Source organism: Orycteropus afer, unplaced genomic scaffold, assembly GCF_000298275.1.
Source record: "Orycteropus afer afer isolate SDZICR_OR568_19922 unplaced genomic scaffold, OryAfe1.0 scaffold00428, whole genome shotgun sequence".
NCBI classification, from domain to species: domain Eukaryota; kingdom Metazoa; phylum Chordata; class Mammalia; order Tubulidentata; family Orycteropodidae; genus Orycteropus; species Orycteropus afer.
Window position 1 is genome coordinate 2,753,672 of NW_006922015.1, and position 14,174 is coordinate 2,767,845.

The following is a 14,174-nucleotide window of genomic DNA, read 5'->3' on the forward strand; positions in this document are numbered from 1 at the left end:
ATAATTCAAATCACCACCCTTAGCTTCCCTGAGGGTATACCTACGAATCTCCTGGGAAGATTCGCTCTCCTCTTGCTCTGGCTTTGTGTCTTGGATCATCCTCATCTCACCCCTGGATTTGGGACAGCAGCCGCCATCTGATCTGCTGATCGAGGTTCATCAAACCCCGAGAATTGGGAGGATCCTCCAGACCCACTCATGGACCTGGGACTTATCAGCCTGCCAGCCTCCACCCCTACTACGTGAGACGAACCCTTGGGTGTCTGTGAGTTCTATGAGGCATTACAGCGAAATACAGAACCCTAAGACTGGGGAAATTATTGGGAGAAGGAGGAGAAGTTAATGTCTGAAATGATGAAGTGGCATGGTAGTTTGGACATTTGGGACATCTTTAACCTCCGCCTCATGGGGACCGGCCTTGTGCTGATCTTTCTGAGAAAAATTGTTCAAGCAATTAGTGTCAGAATGGTGGGATTTGCTGCAACGGCCCAGACTCTCTGGAATACGTGATTTTGGGAGAAAGGAGATAAATGGGAAAGTAAGAAACCTTTAGCTTCTGGATGGGATAAAAGAAACCCATGGATTGAAGCACCTCTTTTGTTGAGATCGGTCACCCAAAGCAAAAGCTATTCATGGGATTTAGGAGAGGTGGATCTAACTCCTGAAGAATTGGCTAGTTGTATGTATATGGAAATACAGAATGACAAGGAAAACGCTAGACTTATCATTCCTTGGTTGCTGTTATTGGCAATAGCTGCAATGGCAGGGAAAAAGAATGCAGAGCAGGGTTGTAGCACTGAATCAAGCTCAGATTCAGTCCAATTAGAGCTACGACCCCTAGTTTCAGGGCCTACCCAGAAAGGAAAAATTGTGTCAGAACAACAGGCAGTACCGGTAAGACCACTGGTCACCAAAAAGGTAGTCTGGGAAGGGAACAGGCAAAGCCATGAAACTACTGAAAGCAGAGGGTATAGTGTGAAAGAGCTGCTTTAGTTTACAGATCGGTATCGTCAGCTTTGTGCTGATCTTTCTGAGGGAAATTTTTCAAGCAGGGACTGTCTAAAAATTAAATTTTCATGTGCTTCCAAAGACTTTTCCAAAAGAGTCAAAAGAAAACCTACACACTGGGAAAAAAATATTTGGCCAATGACTTATCTGACAAGGGACTTATCTCTAAAATTTATAGAAAACTGTTAACACCTCAACAACAGAAAGACAAATAATCCAATTAAAAAATGGGCAGGAGACATGAATAGACATTTCACCAAGAGGATATTCAGGCATCCAGCAAACACATGAAGAAACGTTTATGATCATTAGCCATTAGAGAGATGCAAATCAAAACGATGAGATACCATCTTGCCCCAGCACTAGTAGAAAAGTTCAACAAGACAGAAAGTAAGAAACGCTGGCAAGGATGTGGAGAGATTGGGACTCTCATACACTGCTGGTGGGACTGCAAAATGATACAACCACTGTGGTAAGCAGTGTGGCAATTCCTTAAAAAGTTGGAATTAGAAATACCATTGATCAACAATTCCATTACTAGGTATATAACCTAAAGAAGTAAGAGTCAGGACAAGAACAGATACACGCACACTTATATTCATTGCAGCACTATTTACAATAGCCAAAACATGGAAACAAACTAGGTGCCCATCAGCAGAAGAATGATCACCACACTATGGTACATGCACACAATGGAATACTATGCAACCCTAAAGAAAAGCATAGAATCTGCAAAACACCACACAATGTGGATGAACTTGGAAGACATTATGCTGTGTGAAATAAGTCAATAACAGAAGAACAAATATTCTTTTAGTCCATTATTGTAAAAGTCAAGAAAAGGTTTATGTATGGAAGGAAATTTTCTTTGTTGGTTACTAGGGGTAGGAGTGGAGGAGAGGGAACACTGTTAGATAGGTAGAGACAAGTACTGATTTGGATGAAGAGAAAGGCAATGTACCAAATGTGAGTGATCAATACAGTGGCACTGAGGAAGAGGAAAATATAGCGAGGTGCAAAGGAGGTACAGACAACAAAGAAGAACCCTTTTGTACATACAGTACTGTGTTGTCCATGAAGGCAAGCATTAATTGGTGGATAGATGGGTAGACAGGCTGAACTAGTAGGTATGTCTATCCAGGGGGTAGTGTGCCCATGACCATGTATAGGATCAGCAGACAATGTTTCTACAAGTATACTGGTATGTTCTATAAGAATTCCAAGATATACAGTAGAGGTGACAGGGCTCAAGGTTGTAGTCACTTCTTGGCCACAACCAGTTACCCAGAGGGAGTGAATAGTTGGACCTGTGGACTTAGGACCATGGTTGCAGGGGACATCAAGCTCAACTGGCATAACATATTACACAAAAACATCGTTCCACATCCTACTTTGGTGAGTAGTGAATGGGATCTTAAAAGCTTGCAAGTGGCCATCTAGATGCAACGATGGGTCACTCCTCATCCAGAGCAAAGAAGGACGAAGAAAACCAAATACATATAGAAACTATTAGTCCTAGCAACTGGTACACTCTGCGATCCTCAGCCTATATGACCATGAGACCAGAAGAACTAGATGATGCCCGGCTACCACTGTCAACTACTTGGAGGGGGATCTATGTAAGAGATCCTGGATAGAGTAGGAGAACAATGTGGAACAAAACTCAAAATCATAAAAAAAAATAAAAGGGATCATGTTCGCTAGTCTGCTAGAGCCTGGTAGAACCCCTGAGACTATGGCCCCTAGCTGCCCTTCAGGTCTAGAATTGAACCCACACCTGTGGCTTCCAGCCAAGCAAAAAACAGACATATGAATTGAACATTTACATTAGGTAGATACACTCTTTGGAGAGATCAATCATGGGAGACTAGAAGGGCTGTTATGCACAGGGAGACTCTAGCTCAAGGGGCAGGAGTGTATGTGAGGGAAGGACACAGGGAAGCAGTAATTATGGGAAGGAAGTGGGCGGGGAACTGTTGCACTGTGGCAATTGCAGTCAATGTCATGAGACAAAGCATATGTGAACTGCTGTATGAAAAATAAATTTGCTCTGTAAACTCTCACCCAAGTCACAATAATAATAATAATAATAAAAGACATAACCAAAATGTTCACTGCAGCTTTATATCTAGTAGCCTAAAATGGAAACAATTCAGTAGACTTAGATAAATAAATTATGGTACATTTCAACAATGGATAAAATACAAAAACAGAAATGAGAATGAAAAAGCCCAGCTGTACACAAAAATGTTAAATCTCACAAATACAATGTTGAGGAAAAAAAGTCAGGTACAAAGAACATAGTCTTTACCACTCTGTTTACATAAAGTACAAAAATGACAAAAATGCACTCTGCATTAGATGTCAGGATAGGCTACTCCTGAAGAGCAGCTGACTAGAACTGACTTAAGGAGGCCTCGGGGCTAATGAGGTTCTCTTTCTTGATTTAGGTAATCATTTTACAGGTTTGTTCAATTTGTGAAAAATCACACTAAGTGTGAAATGTACATTAATCTATCTGTATATTTTAATAAAATTATAGAAATCAGAAAACACCTCAATTGTACCCCCTAATGAATTAGTACCATAAATTCTAAAACTGCGTGTTTTAGTGCCAAAGAGAAAATAAATGAGAAAAGGGGAAAACAGAAAGCAAGAGAAGGAAAGAAATAGCAGGAAAGAAAAGAAAGATAAGGAATTTCAAAGAGACAGTGTGAAGGAAAGAGATACACCCTTAATATCTATAATGTGGTTGAGCATTTCCAGTTTTCAAAAATTATGCATTTTAAAAAAATATATGTATCTTAATCATTTATGGCCTGTGAACTCACTGGTATAAGGAAAAAATCCTCTATGCCACAATAGCTACTACAGAGTCCGTATCATTCTAGAGTCGAGTTAAATGAAGCAAAGAGTTAATTAAGACATGATTCAAAGAATATAAACTGGCCACAGAGATCCAGTTACAAATAAACAAGTTTTAATCTAGATGAATCAAAAAATAAGGACCAAGTGCTCTTTGTTGGAGTATTTTCAATTATCTTTTGGGACCAGGTTCCCATTTGTTCTAAGGATTAATTTCTCAAATCAAGTCATTTCTAACAAGCACATATTTTTCATTTAATATAGGTAACAAACCTGCTTTAGCTTTCTTTTTTGTTTTTTTTGGTTTGGATTTTCTGTCACCTTCAATGTTGTCTTCTACATTTTGTTCAGTTGAGTTTATTTCATTATTTTGATGAGAATCTAAAGCTATTACACTACCCGGAGAATCCTTCTTTTGTTCACCTTCAACTTTGTCATGCTCAAGTTCAGAGACGGTCAATATACTGCAAATACAGTCCAAGAACATGCCATTATAAATACTACATCATTACAATTATTCTTAGTACAGCAAAGTGAACAGTGAATAAAGGCAAGGATGATCTTAAAACTGATACTATTTCTGGCTCGGAAAATATATGCAGATTTTTACATAATAAAATGGTTAGCTGTCAAATTAGTTATTATGGGTATGACTTCATACTTGGTTATTAGGTATACAGCCCACAAGTCAACTTAAACTAGGCTCTATATCCCAGAGAAAAAAATAAAATTGTATTTCATGAGCAATGGATCTGCCTGCTTTTGGACATGATTGATCAAAGTATCCTCACCCAGCTGCCAAGTAAATGATTAATGAATATCTGAATTATTTTATTTAATAATTATTTTATTTAAAGGTCAAAAAAATGTTTTATATTTATTTGTTTTGTTTTCAAGAGGTTTCACATACTGATTTCTAGGTAAAAGTCAATTGTTTGGGTCTTCTAGTGTCTAGTGTGACACTACATTGTCAGAAGGCTATTGTGTGTCATCGAGTCGGACCCGACTCATAGCGACCTCTCCTTGGGTTTCTGAGGCAGTATCACACAGAAGATTGCCCCATCTTCCTTCCGAAGAGTGGCTGGTGGGTTTGAATCGCCAGCCTTCTGGTTAGCAGTCAAGTGCCTTAGCCCCTATGCTACCAGAGCTCCGAGAAGGCTATTACTAAAATTAAAATGTGTATTACATAAACCAGTAGCTGTAAGAGGTGGCAGCCAAGATGCATACTGAGTTGCAGGAAGAAATCAGCCTCATGACATTTGCTTGTGATTTATCAAGTACAAAATCTTTGTAATAATACTCAAAAACTTACTTCTAATACAGTTATATGTCCAAAAAAAAAAAAAGCTGAAGAAAAAAAAGATTCGAGAATGATTTCAAATTAGTCATTCCAGAATGACACATGATTTTACCACACCACCAAATACTATTATTTGAAGAGAACAACTATCCTTTGCATGCCACTGTTATGTAAGGCAAGGTTTTATTTAAAATTCGTGACGTAACCCTGTTTACAAAGACTGGCTCATCAGTTCATCACAATGGTACAGCAATTAGAAAAAAGATGTATAATACACTGTGGTAGGCAAAAGAAGCTCTGATGGCACAGTGCCAAAGGCATCTGACTGCTAACCAGAAGGTTGGTGGTTCAAACCCACCAGCTGCTCTGTGGAATAAAGATAGGGCATTCTACTTCCATAAAGGTTGACCACCTCGGAAACCCAATGGAGGTCACTATGAGTTGGAATAGACTTGATGGCAGTGAGTTTGGTTTGTTGTTTTGGTGGTAAGCAGAAGCCAGCACTTGTTGTGCAATGGGTAAAGCTCTCAGCTGTAAACCAAAACATCAGTGATTGCAACCCACCAGCTGTTCCACAGGAAAAAGATGAGACAGTCTGCTTCCATAAAGATTTAGCCTTGGAAACCCTATGGGCAGTACTACTCTGTCCTACAGGGTCACTTACTCAAAATCAACTCAACAGCAATAGGTTTGTTTTTTGGTGGTAAGCAGCCTTTAAGATGGCCCCCATTGAGTTCCACCTTCTTGTCTTTGTGAAATTCCCTCCTGTTGAGTGTGGGCTGGACCTAGTAACTCACTTCTAACAGACACAATACAACTAAAGTAATGGACACTACTTCTGAGATTCAGTTCTAAGACTGATTTCAGTCTTGCTCTCTCTCTCAGCCCTCACGTGGAGGAAGCAAGTGGCCATGTTGTGAGCAGCCCACATGGCAAGGAACGGATGCCTCCAGCCAACAGCCAATGAGGACCTGACACCAACCCACAGCTACATGAATGTGCAAAAAGTGGATCTTCTGAGGCCTTTCAACAGCTATCTATGTCTCTTGGCAGATCCTCTTCAGTCAAGTCTTGAGAAAATTATTACCCTGGCTGACACGCTGACTGCAGCCTTGACACAGACCGAGTCAGAGGCGCCCAAGTAAACCATACTGAGATTCCTGACCCATAGAAACTGACTTAATACGTTTGTTGTTTTAAGCTGCTAAAACTGGGGCAGTTTTTTTCTTAATTGTGCTTTGGGTACAAATTTACAAAGCAGATTTAATATTCAACAGTTCATGCCCATTTGATTTCATAGCCCCAATTATAATCCCCAACCATAAAAATCTCTCCTCCTCTCCTCCCTGTGACTACCTCCTCCCTGTGCCCTTATCTATACATTCCTGTCTGTCCAGCTTTCCCTCTATGTGAGCACTACCCCACTGACGTCTCATGGTCGATTGATCTAAGGGATGTATCTCCCTAGGGTACATGGGTGCATCTCCCTGGAGTAGGTAGTCTGCATGCAGGTCCTTCTACTGTTGGGCTGAGAGCCAATCCACAGAACTGAATCCATTTCTAGGCCTGAAGGATAACCCGGGGCCATAGACTCGGGGTTCCACAATCTTCTATCTGACCAATAATTTGGGTCATTTTTGTGTTTTTGAATTTTGTTTCACATTTTTCCTCCCACTGTAAATAGCATCTCCAATTCTGATCCCTTTCCAAGTGGCTGGCATTGGTAGCCAGGCCATCTTTTAGTTCTTCTGGTCTCAGGTCGTGAAGGCTGAGGTTCTCATGGTCCATCGTGTCTTTGAACTAACTATTTCCAAATGACTTTGATTTTCTTCACTCTTCTTTGCTCCAAGTCAGAGGAGACCAACAGTTGCATCATAGATGGCCACTTGAAAGCTTTTAAGACCCCAGTCACTACTCACCAAAGTAGGACGAAGAGCACAATTTTGATGTACTATGTTGTGTCGACTGATCATGTCCCCAGAGACTGTGGTCCTGAGCCTGCGGGCTTAGGGTAATTTTTAATGCAGCAATAGCTAATACATATACTAACACATCCCTATAGCAATGCAATATGCCTTTTCTCTCTGTCACTACTAGTTATGTAGCTCTAATAAGAGGTTTTTTTGTTTTTTAAAGCTGGGGACTGTACCTAAATTGGCCCTGAACGCTAAGGAATATTTACATGTAGAACAGAATTTAAGGTTCCCACCTCAAGTTGCTTTTCTAAATGTAGTTTGCGGGATGTGTGTGGGGGGAAGCACAGCTGTTAAAAGTCCTTTTTCACTTTATTATTTTTCCCAAGGAGAGACAGATAAATATGAATATACCCAGAGAAATCCACCTTATTTATGCAAACGTTGAAAAGGACTAAACAAACCAAACAGCTATTACTGATTATCTTTGTATGGTTTTGTATGTTTACTAGACAAACACCAAATTGCTAATAGTGATTATCTCTGTATGGCTTTGTATGATTATGGGTACTTTTATTTCCTTCTTTTTGTCTGTATGTTCTACACTGAACAAATATTATTTACATAATGGGGTAAAAAAGATATCAAAGCTAGTGTTTTAGAAAAAGAATCAGGCATTGCAACTCAAAAAAAAAAAAAAAAAAGAGAAAACCACCACAAGTTGGATCCAACTCATAGCAACCCCCCCTTGGGTTTCTGAGGCAGTATCAAAAAAAAAAAAAAAAAGAGAAGTAATTAGGTTTCTATTGCTTTAAAAGCAGATGTGGGTAGTTAAGGGCAGAGACTCTGGAACTAGATTGTCAAGGTTCTGTCTCAGCATCTTACTAGTTCTGTTCCTTACTCAGTTTCATTGCCCATAAAATAGGATAAAAATATTCCATTTCCTCACAGAGCTGTTATAAGGAATAAATGAGTTAATTCTTGCAAAGCATTATCAGGTAGTAAGGGCTGCGCAGGAGTCCCTGGGTGGTACAAACGGTCAATATGCTTGGCTGTTAACTAAAAGACTAAAGGTTCCAGTCCACTGGTAAGCACCTCCCAAGAAATGCCTGGCAGCCGACTTCTGAAAATGAGCCACTGCACACTCTGTGGGGCACAGCTCTGCTCCGACACGTATGGGACAGGCCTGGGAGTTAGAAGCAACTCAGGGACAATGGTTAAGGGCTGTGTAAATAACATCAGCTGTTATTCTTATTCTGCCAACATCTCCAAATGAAAGACTAAGAATTTTTTGTTGTTATATTTCAGATATCACTCAAGAGTTGAAAATAATACTGTGTGTAAGAGAGCATTTTACATTTATCCACATAAAGTACCTTGTTTCAGCTGCAGACGGGACTGGCATTTTCTTTTTTTTCTTTTTCCTTTTTTCACTGCTTTCACTGCTCGATGCGTCATTGTGCCATGAAGTATCTGAGGGAAAGTGAGTCAGCTGTTCCTTCAGTTTCTTTCTTATTTTCTTCTTGATTTCCTGTGCCATTTCTCCAGCTACTTGAAGCTGATATGCTTGCATTAGTTCTTCTTCCTCATCTAAATCATTATTCTCGTTTCCTTCATTTTCCTTCTCACTTTTCATGTGAGCGACACCCGACTGTGACTTTTTTCGTGCTTTCTGATGTGTAGAGTCCACCTTCCTCTCAGAGGTTTTTTGTTCCATTTCCTGTGTAGTCACCTGAAGCACTGCTTTTGTAACCTTTTTATTTAACTTTCTTTGTTTTTCTTCCTTTATGATAGCATCATCGTTTGGATATTCAGTTAACTGTGTATTCCTTAGTTTATTTTTAGTGACTTGCATGCTACTCTTCGGGTAATTAGTGTTAATAACACTTACATCATCACTTTTAGTTTCTTCAATATTCTGAAGATTGCTTCCAAAGGGGTCAGTCTAAGCAAAGGAGACACAGTAACAAAGTTTCAGCAAAGCAGAGTTTGGTTACATAAAGATAACAAGAAACAATGCAAGAACAGCAATTAATGTTCAACAATATGTAATACTGAAAAGATTATTCAGGTTTTTTACTTGAATATAATGATACCATTTTCTAGAGCACTGATGAACACTCTCCTAGTTTATTCTTTCCAGCATTAGATCAGTCATCTCTGAAAGTAACTTCAGATTAAATGATTTAACAAATCAACATGGGAAAAAACAATGATTTTCAGAAGTGAATCAGTTGCTCAAACCTCAACTGCTATTTATCCTCATTGACAAAATGATCTACACTCTAAGAGATATTTGAGAAATTGGCTAATAGAGCTATTAAGAGCAAGGCATTTCAGGTTTCCCAGTGGAAAACATGGGTGATTTATCTTGCTTCATAATTACATTCTAAACGCAAAAATCTATAGTGCTAAAAAACAAAAAAAATCTATAGTGCTAGGACTACCCCACAATTAGTCCAGATATATCACTAAAAATACTGCTAAAAATAAATTTTATCAAGTTAATTCAAATGATTAAGCACATACCTATACTTTTTTCCCCAATCAAAATTATTAGAAATTAGAGGTATTTTAAAAAAGAAAAAAAAAATCAGCAAAAGGCTGGAAATCAAGAAAAAAATGCTCCTAATAGTGAAGTATTTGTGAGAAATTCATCAAGGATAAAAAACAGGCAGGATCAGAGCCATTTAACAGGAAAGAAACCACAGTCCATAAGAAAAGACTTCGCCAGAGTTAAGGGTAAGAAGTCAGAACTAAGTAATATGAGAAGAGAGGGATAAACCTTTGGATGGCCAACTGACAGATGGGATGGATGGCTCTGTCCACCCCCAACTCCATTTGTGTTAAGTAGCAAGAACCTTTTACCCAGAGGATAAAGCAGCTGGATATAGAAAAATAGGGCAGTGTGATTCTGATAGGTACAACCTCACCATCAGCAGAAGACGACTATGTTAAAACCATTAAACAGGCAGAAAACAGTGATTCTCAGAAATAAAGACAACAACATAACTGAAAACAAAGGCAAGAAACACAATGAAAGAGAGGTACCATGTCCAACAAAACAGAAAAATTAACACTCAAGATAAATGCATTAATAGCATAAACAAGAATTTAAAATAAGCATAATTAACAATCATAAAAAACCCAAAAGGATGTTGGACGAAAACAAAATGTACATACTATAAAATTTTCATTGATAAAAAGAGTTGTGTTGAAAAACAGAACAGACAAAACTAAAAAGCTACATGACAAAGCCAAAATCAAAATAAATCATCCTCCCAGGAATGGATGAGCTTACCAATGAAGACTTGTGGTAGTTAGGTTTGTGTGTCAGCTTGCCTAGGTCTGGCTGAGTGGCTAGGGAGCTGGATGTAGTATTCTCCATGATGAGACTGGTCATCAACTCCATGGTGGAATCTACTGGGAGCAGCTGAGCAGCTGCCTTTGGGATGTGGTCGGCTTCCTGTATGTAAGGAGAACCCTTGGGGAATGGTCTCTAGCTTATAGCATGCTTGCACCCTGCATGGAGTCGTGTCAAACTTAAGAAAAATAATCATTGTGCAGCAGCCTGCCATGCTCTGCCAACCTTGGGACCTTTAATGGACTTGAATGAATGGCCTGCCGTGTGGTTTGGTAACAACGGGACTGTGCCTTGTTACTTGTCAACCTTGGGCTTATCAGCCTGAGCAGTCAGCATCTGAGTGAAGAAAATCCTCCAGCTCCAGTGGGCCGGGAGCAGGAGGCAGAGCTGAAGTCCAAGGCTGAGGGGCTCTCACCCAGCCCCTAGAGCCTGGCACTCTGAACTCGGACTTACAGCCTCCAAACTGTAAGAGAGTAAACTCCTGTTTGTTCAAGTATCTCATTTGCAGGATATTCTTGTCAGAGTGGTACTAGGTAACCAGAACAAGACTGAAGGTGAACTATGGAATAATCCTGTTGAAAAAACTTCTAGATAAAAAATACCAATGTATGGGAAAAGAACTAGTATCTCTCTATATATCCATGACTGTTGCTCTCCTAAGATACTCTTTATATACTTCCAAATCCTATCTGTTCTCCAAGGACAAATTACAAAACCATAGCCTTAAAACAAAATCTCTATTCAAATCTAAGAAAAATAATTCCTCTTTTTAAAAATAAAGTTTATTTTCATATACTCTATTTTAGTATCAATATGTGCTTAACTTAAAAGAAATGAAACAAAATTTTTTAAAAATTACTGAAAAAGACAAATCTCAACTTTGCTGCACGCGCGCGCACACACACACACACACACAGCTTTGGTAATCTTCTCAGAAAAAGGAGTTCTGGTGGTGTAGCAGTTAAAGCATTCAACTGCTATCCAAAAGGTCATTGTTCAAACCCACCAGCAACTCAGCAGGAGAAAGGTCAGAGAGTCTGCTTCCTTGGAAACCCTATGAGCAATTCTACTATGGCCTTTAGGGTCGTGATGAGGAGGAATCAACTCAATGGCAGTGGGTAATCTTTTCAGAAACTTCTTTTTGCATTCTTTCTATGAATATAGCCATACCTCAATAATCTTGAATTTCCATTATGTTAATATGGTCATACACAATTTTTCTACTTTTTCAGTGAAAACTAGAAATGTAGTGCCAACATACACAACTTGTGAGACATTCCTGAAGGAAATCATTTGAAAAAGACACAACTAAGTGTCAGCAATAGAAGAAACATTTATGGTCTAGAAAAAAGATTTTAAAAATTAAACCCTGGGAAAACGAATTAATGAGGATTAGTTTTGATTTACACATATTTACTCTGTTTCACTGATCTGTCAACTCTACTACTATTAATAGTATGATTAATAGTGAATATAATCTTATTTATAATCTATATAATTCAATACAATTTATATTTAATATAGTTTATATAATTTACATGTATATTCTATTCACATAATCCTATATATACTCACTGGGAGCTCTGGAGGCACAGTGCCTAAGGTATCTGACCACTAACCAGAACTTCTTTAAATACTGTAATACGTTCAGTACCATTACACTGACACTTTCATTACTTTTTAAATAGCCTGTTTTGGGAGCTTTCATTTCCTTTTTTTCCTTTAACAGTTATATCAAATACTTTTTAAATTTCTAAGTGACTTATAAATTGTAAACCTGGGTTATCAATTTTAAGTTTTGTTGTACTACAGTGAAAAAATGTCTGCCTTATGGAATTTAATGTTTCATAGATTAGATTATGATCAACTTTTGCATGTTCTAAATACATCTGTTCAAACTCCTATGATATCTTTGTGCATTCTTCTATCTTTCTATTTTCTTATTTCAGTATTTGTTTACTAAGTTAGATATTTTACATTGAATTCTTTAAGAGGTCTGAAGTGGTATTTAGTGTGTAGATAAAATGAGGCTTTAACTCACCTTTTCCCCAAAAGCCAAAGCAACCATCTCAGAACAAGCCCTTGAATTATAACTTCTGTAAATATCTGGAAAAGTTATTCTACTCTCATTCCTCTTTTATTCTTTTTGATTAACTTTAGTCTAATTTTGTCAACTAAAAAAATGTCCACTGGAAACTACAACTGGGTCAAATTTCTAAATCAATTAGAAAGAACCGGAATGAAGTACAAGTTTTCTTTAACATCTAATTAAATTTACAGGTTTTTCCTATATCAATCTGTTCTCTGGGAAAATTTAGTCTTAACATCATTCAGAGCCTTTATAGATTCTATGTATGTGCTCCTCATCTGTTAATTTTTTTATTTTTTCCTCTAATATTTTCTAATTCACTGTTTCTAGGGCATAATAGTTTTTGTATAGTTACCTTGTTCACTTTCAGTCAATTCACGTTAAGTTCTCTAATAATATTATTATTTGGACAATAAATCATGATCCCTTGTCCTCCTTACTAAGAGGTGTACATTGACCCACTCTACACACCAGCACAGCAGGGAAGCAGTACAGCAGCAATATCATGAAGACTGGCTCTGGAACCAGGAGGACTTGGACTCACCACTTACTAGCTGTCTAATCCTGGATAAATTACTTAATCTCTTGTGGTAGTTAAAGTTGTGTGTCAAGTTGGCTGGGCCTGGTTTAGTGGCTGGGCAGTTGGCTCACCATGGTGAGAATAGTAATTAACTCCATGGTGGAACCTACTGGAGCAGCTGAGTAGCTGATTTAGGGATGTGGGCTGCTTCCAGTATCTAAGAAGCAACTTTGAGAAACACCTCCAGCTTTTTGGCATGCTTGAATCCCGCATGTAGCCAACTCACTGTTCAGCAGCCTGCCATGCTCTGCCAATCTTGTGACTTCATCTGGACTTGAATTAGTGGCCTGCCATGTTGTTTGATAACATCGGGACTGTGCCTTTTTTACTTACCGACCTTGGGTTTGTCAGCCTCAGCAGCCAGCAGCTGCCTGAATGAAGAAAAGCCTCCAGCTTCAGTGGGCTGGGAGTAGGAGACAGAGCTGAAGCCCAAGGTTGAGGGGTTTACAATCAGTCCCTAGAGCATGACACTTTGAACTCAGACTTCTAGCCTCTAAAACTACAATAGAATAAACTCCTGTTTGTTAAAGCCATCCCACTTGTGGTATTTTCTGTTAGAGGGACACAGAGGAAACCAAAACATCTCTGTACTTCAGTTCTCCAATCTATACTGACTTTATAGGATTCTAGGAAGTTTGGTGGTATAGTGGTTAAAGCATTTAGCTGCTAACCAACAGATAAGTGGTTTGAATCCATGAGAGAGAGAGATGAGACAGTATGCGTCCGTAAAAATTTACAGCCTTGGAAACCCTATGGATTCCACTCTGTCCCACAAGGTCGGTATGAGTCAGAATCGACCTGAAGATAACTGGTTTGGTGTTTTGACCTTTTTGAGAATTAGGTGAGTTATTAAATGTAAAGCACTTAGTATAGTGCTTAACGCACAACAGATATTGACAAATGCTTCATGTCTCATTATAGTTACCAAAATTTGAAAATATGAACTAATCATTGTGAAAAGAGATCATCCTTATAGATCCTTTTAAAGGAAATAACTGTAGGATTATTGTTGTTGTTGTTAGGTGCCGTCGAGTCATTTCCGACTCATAGCGACC

General features: G+C 38.6%; 1 protein-coding gene across 1 annotated transcript in view; it reads right to left on the bottom strand.

Annotated features, from left to right (window-relative positions):
* AHI1 (Abelson helper integration site 1) overlaps positions 1 to 14,174 on the bottom strand; it is a 345,247-nt gene that overhangs the window by 317,507 nt on the left and 13,566 nt on the right. Inside the window, 2 exon segments of the mRNA XM_042782719.1 lie at positions 4,147 to 4,337; positions 8,463 to 9,031. Of these exon segments, the coding sequence (XP_042638653.1) occupies positions 4,147 to 4,337; positions 8,463 to 9,031 (760 nt within the window).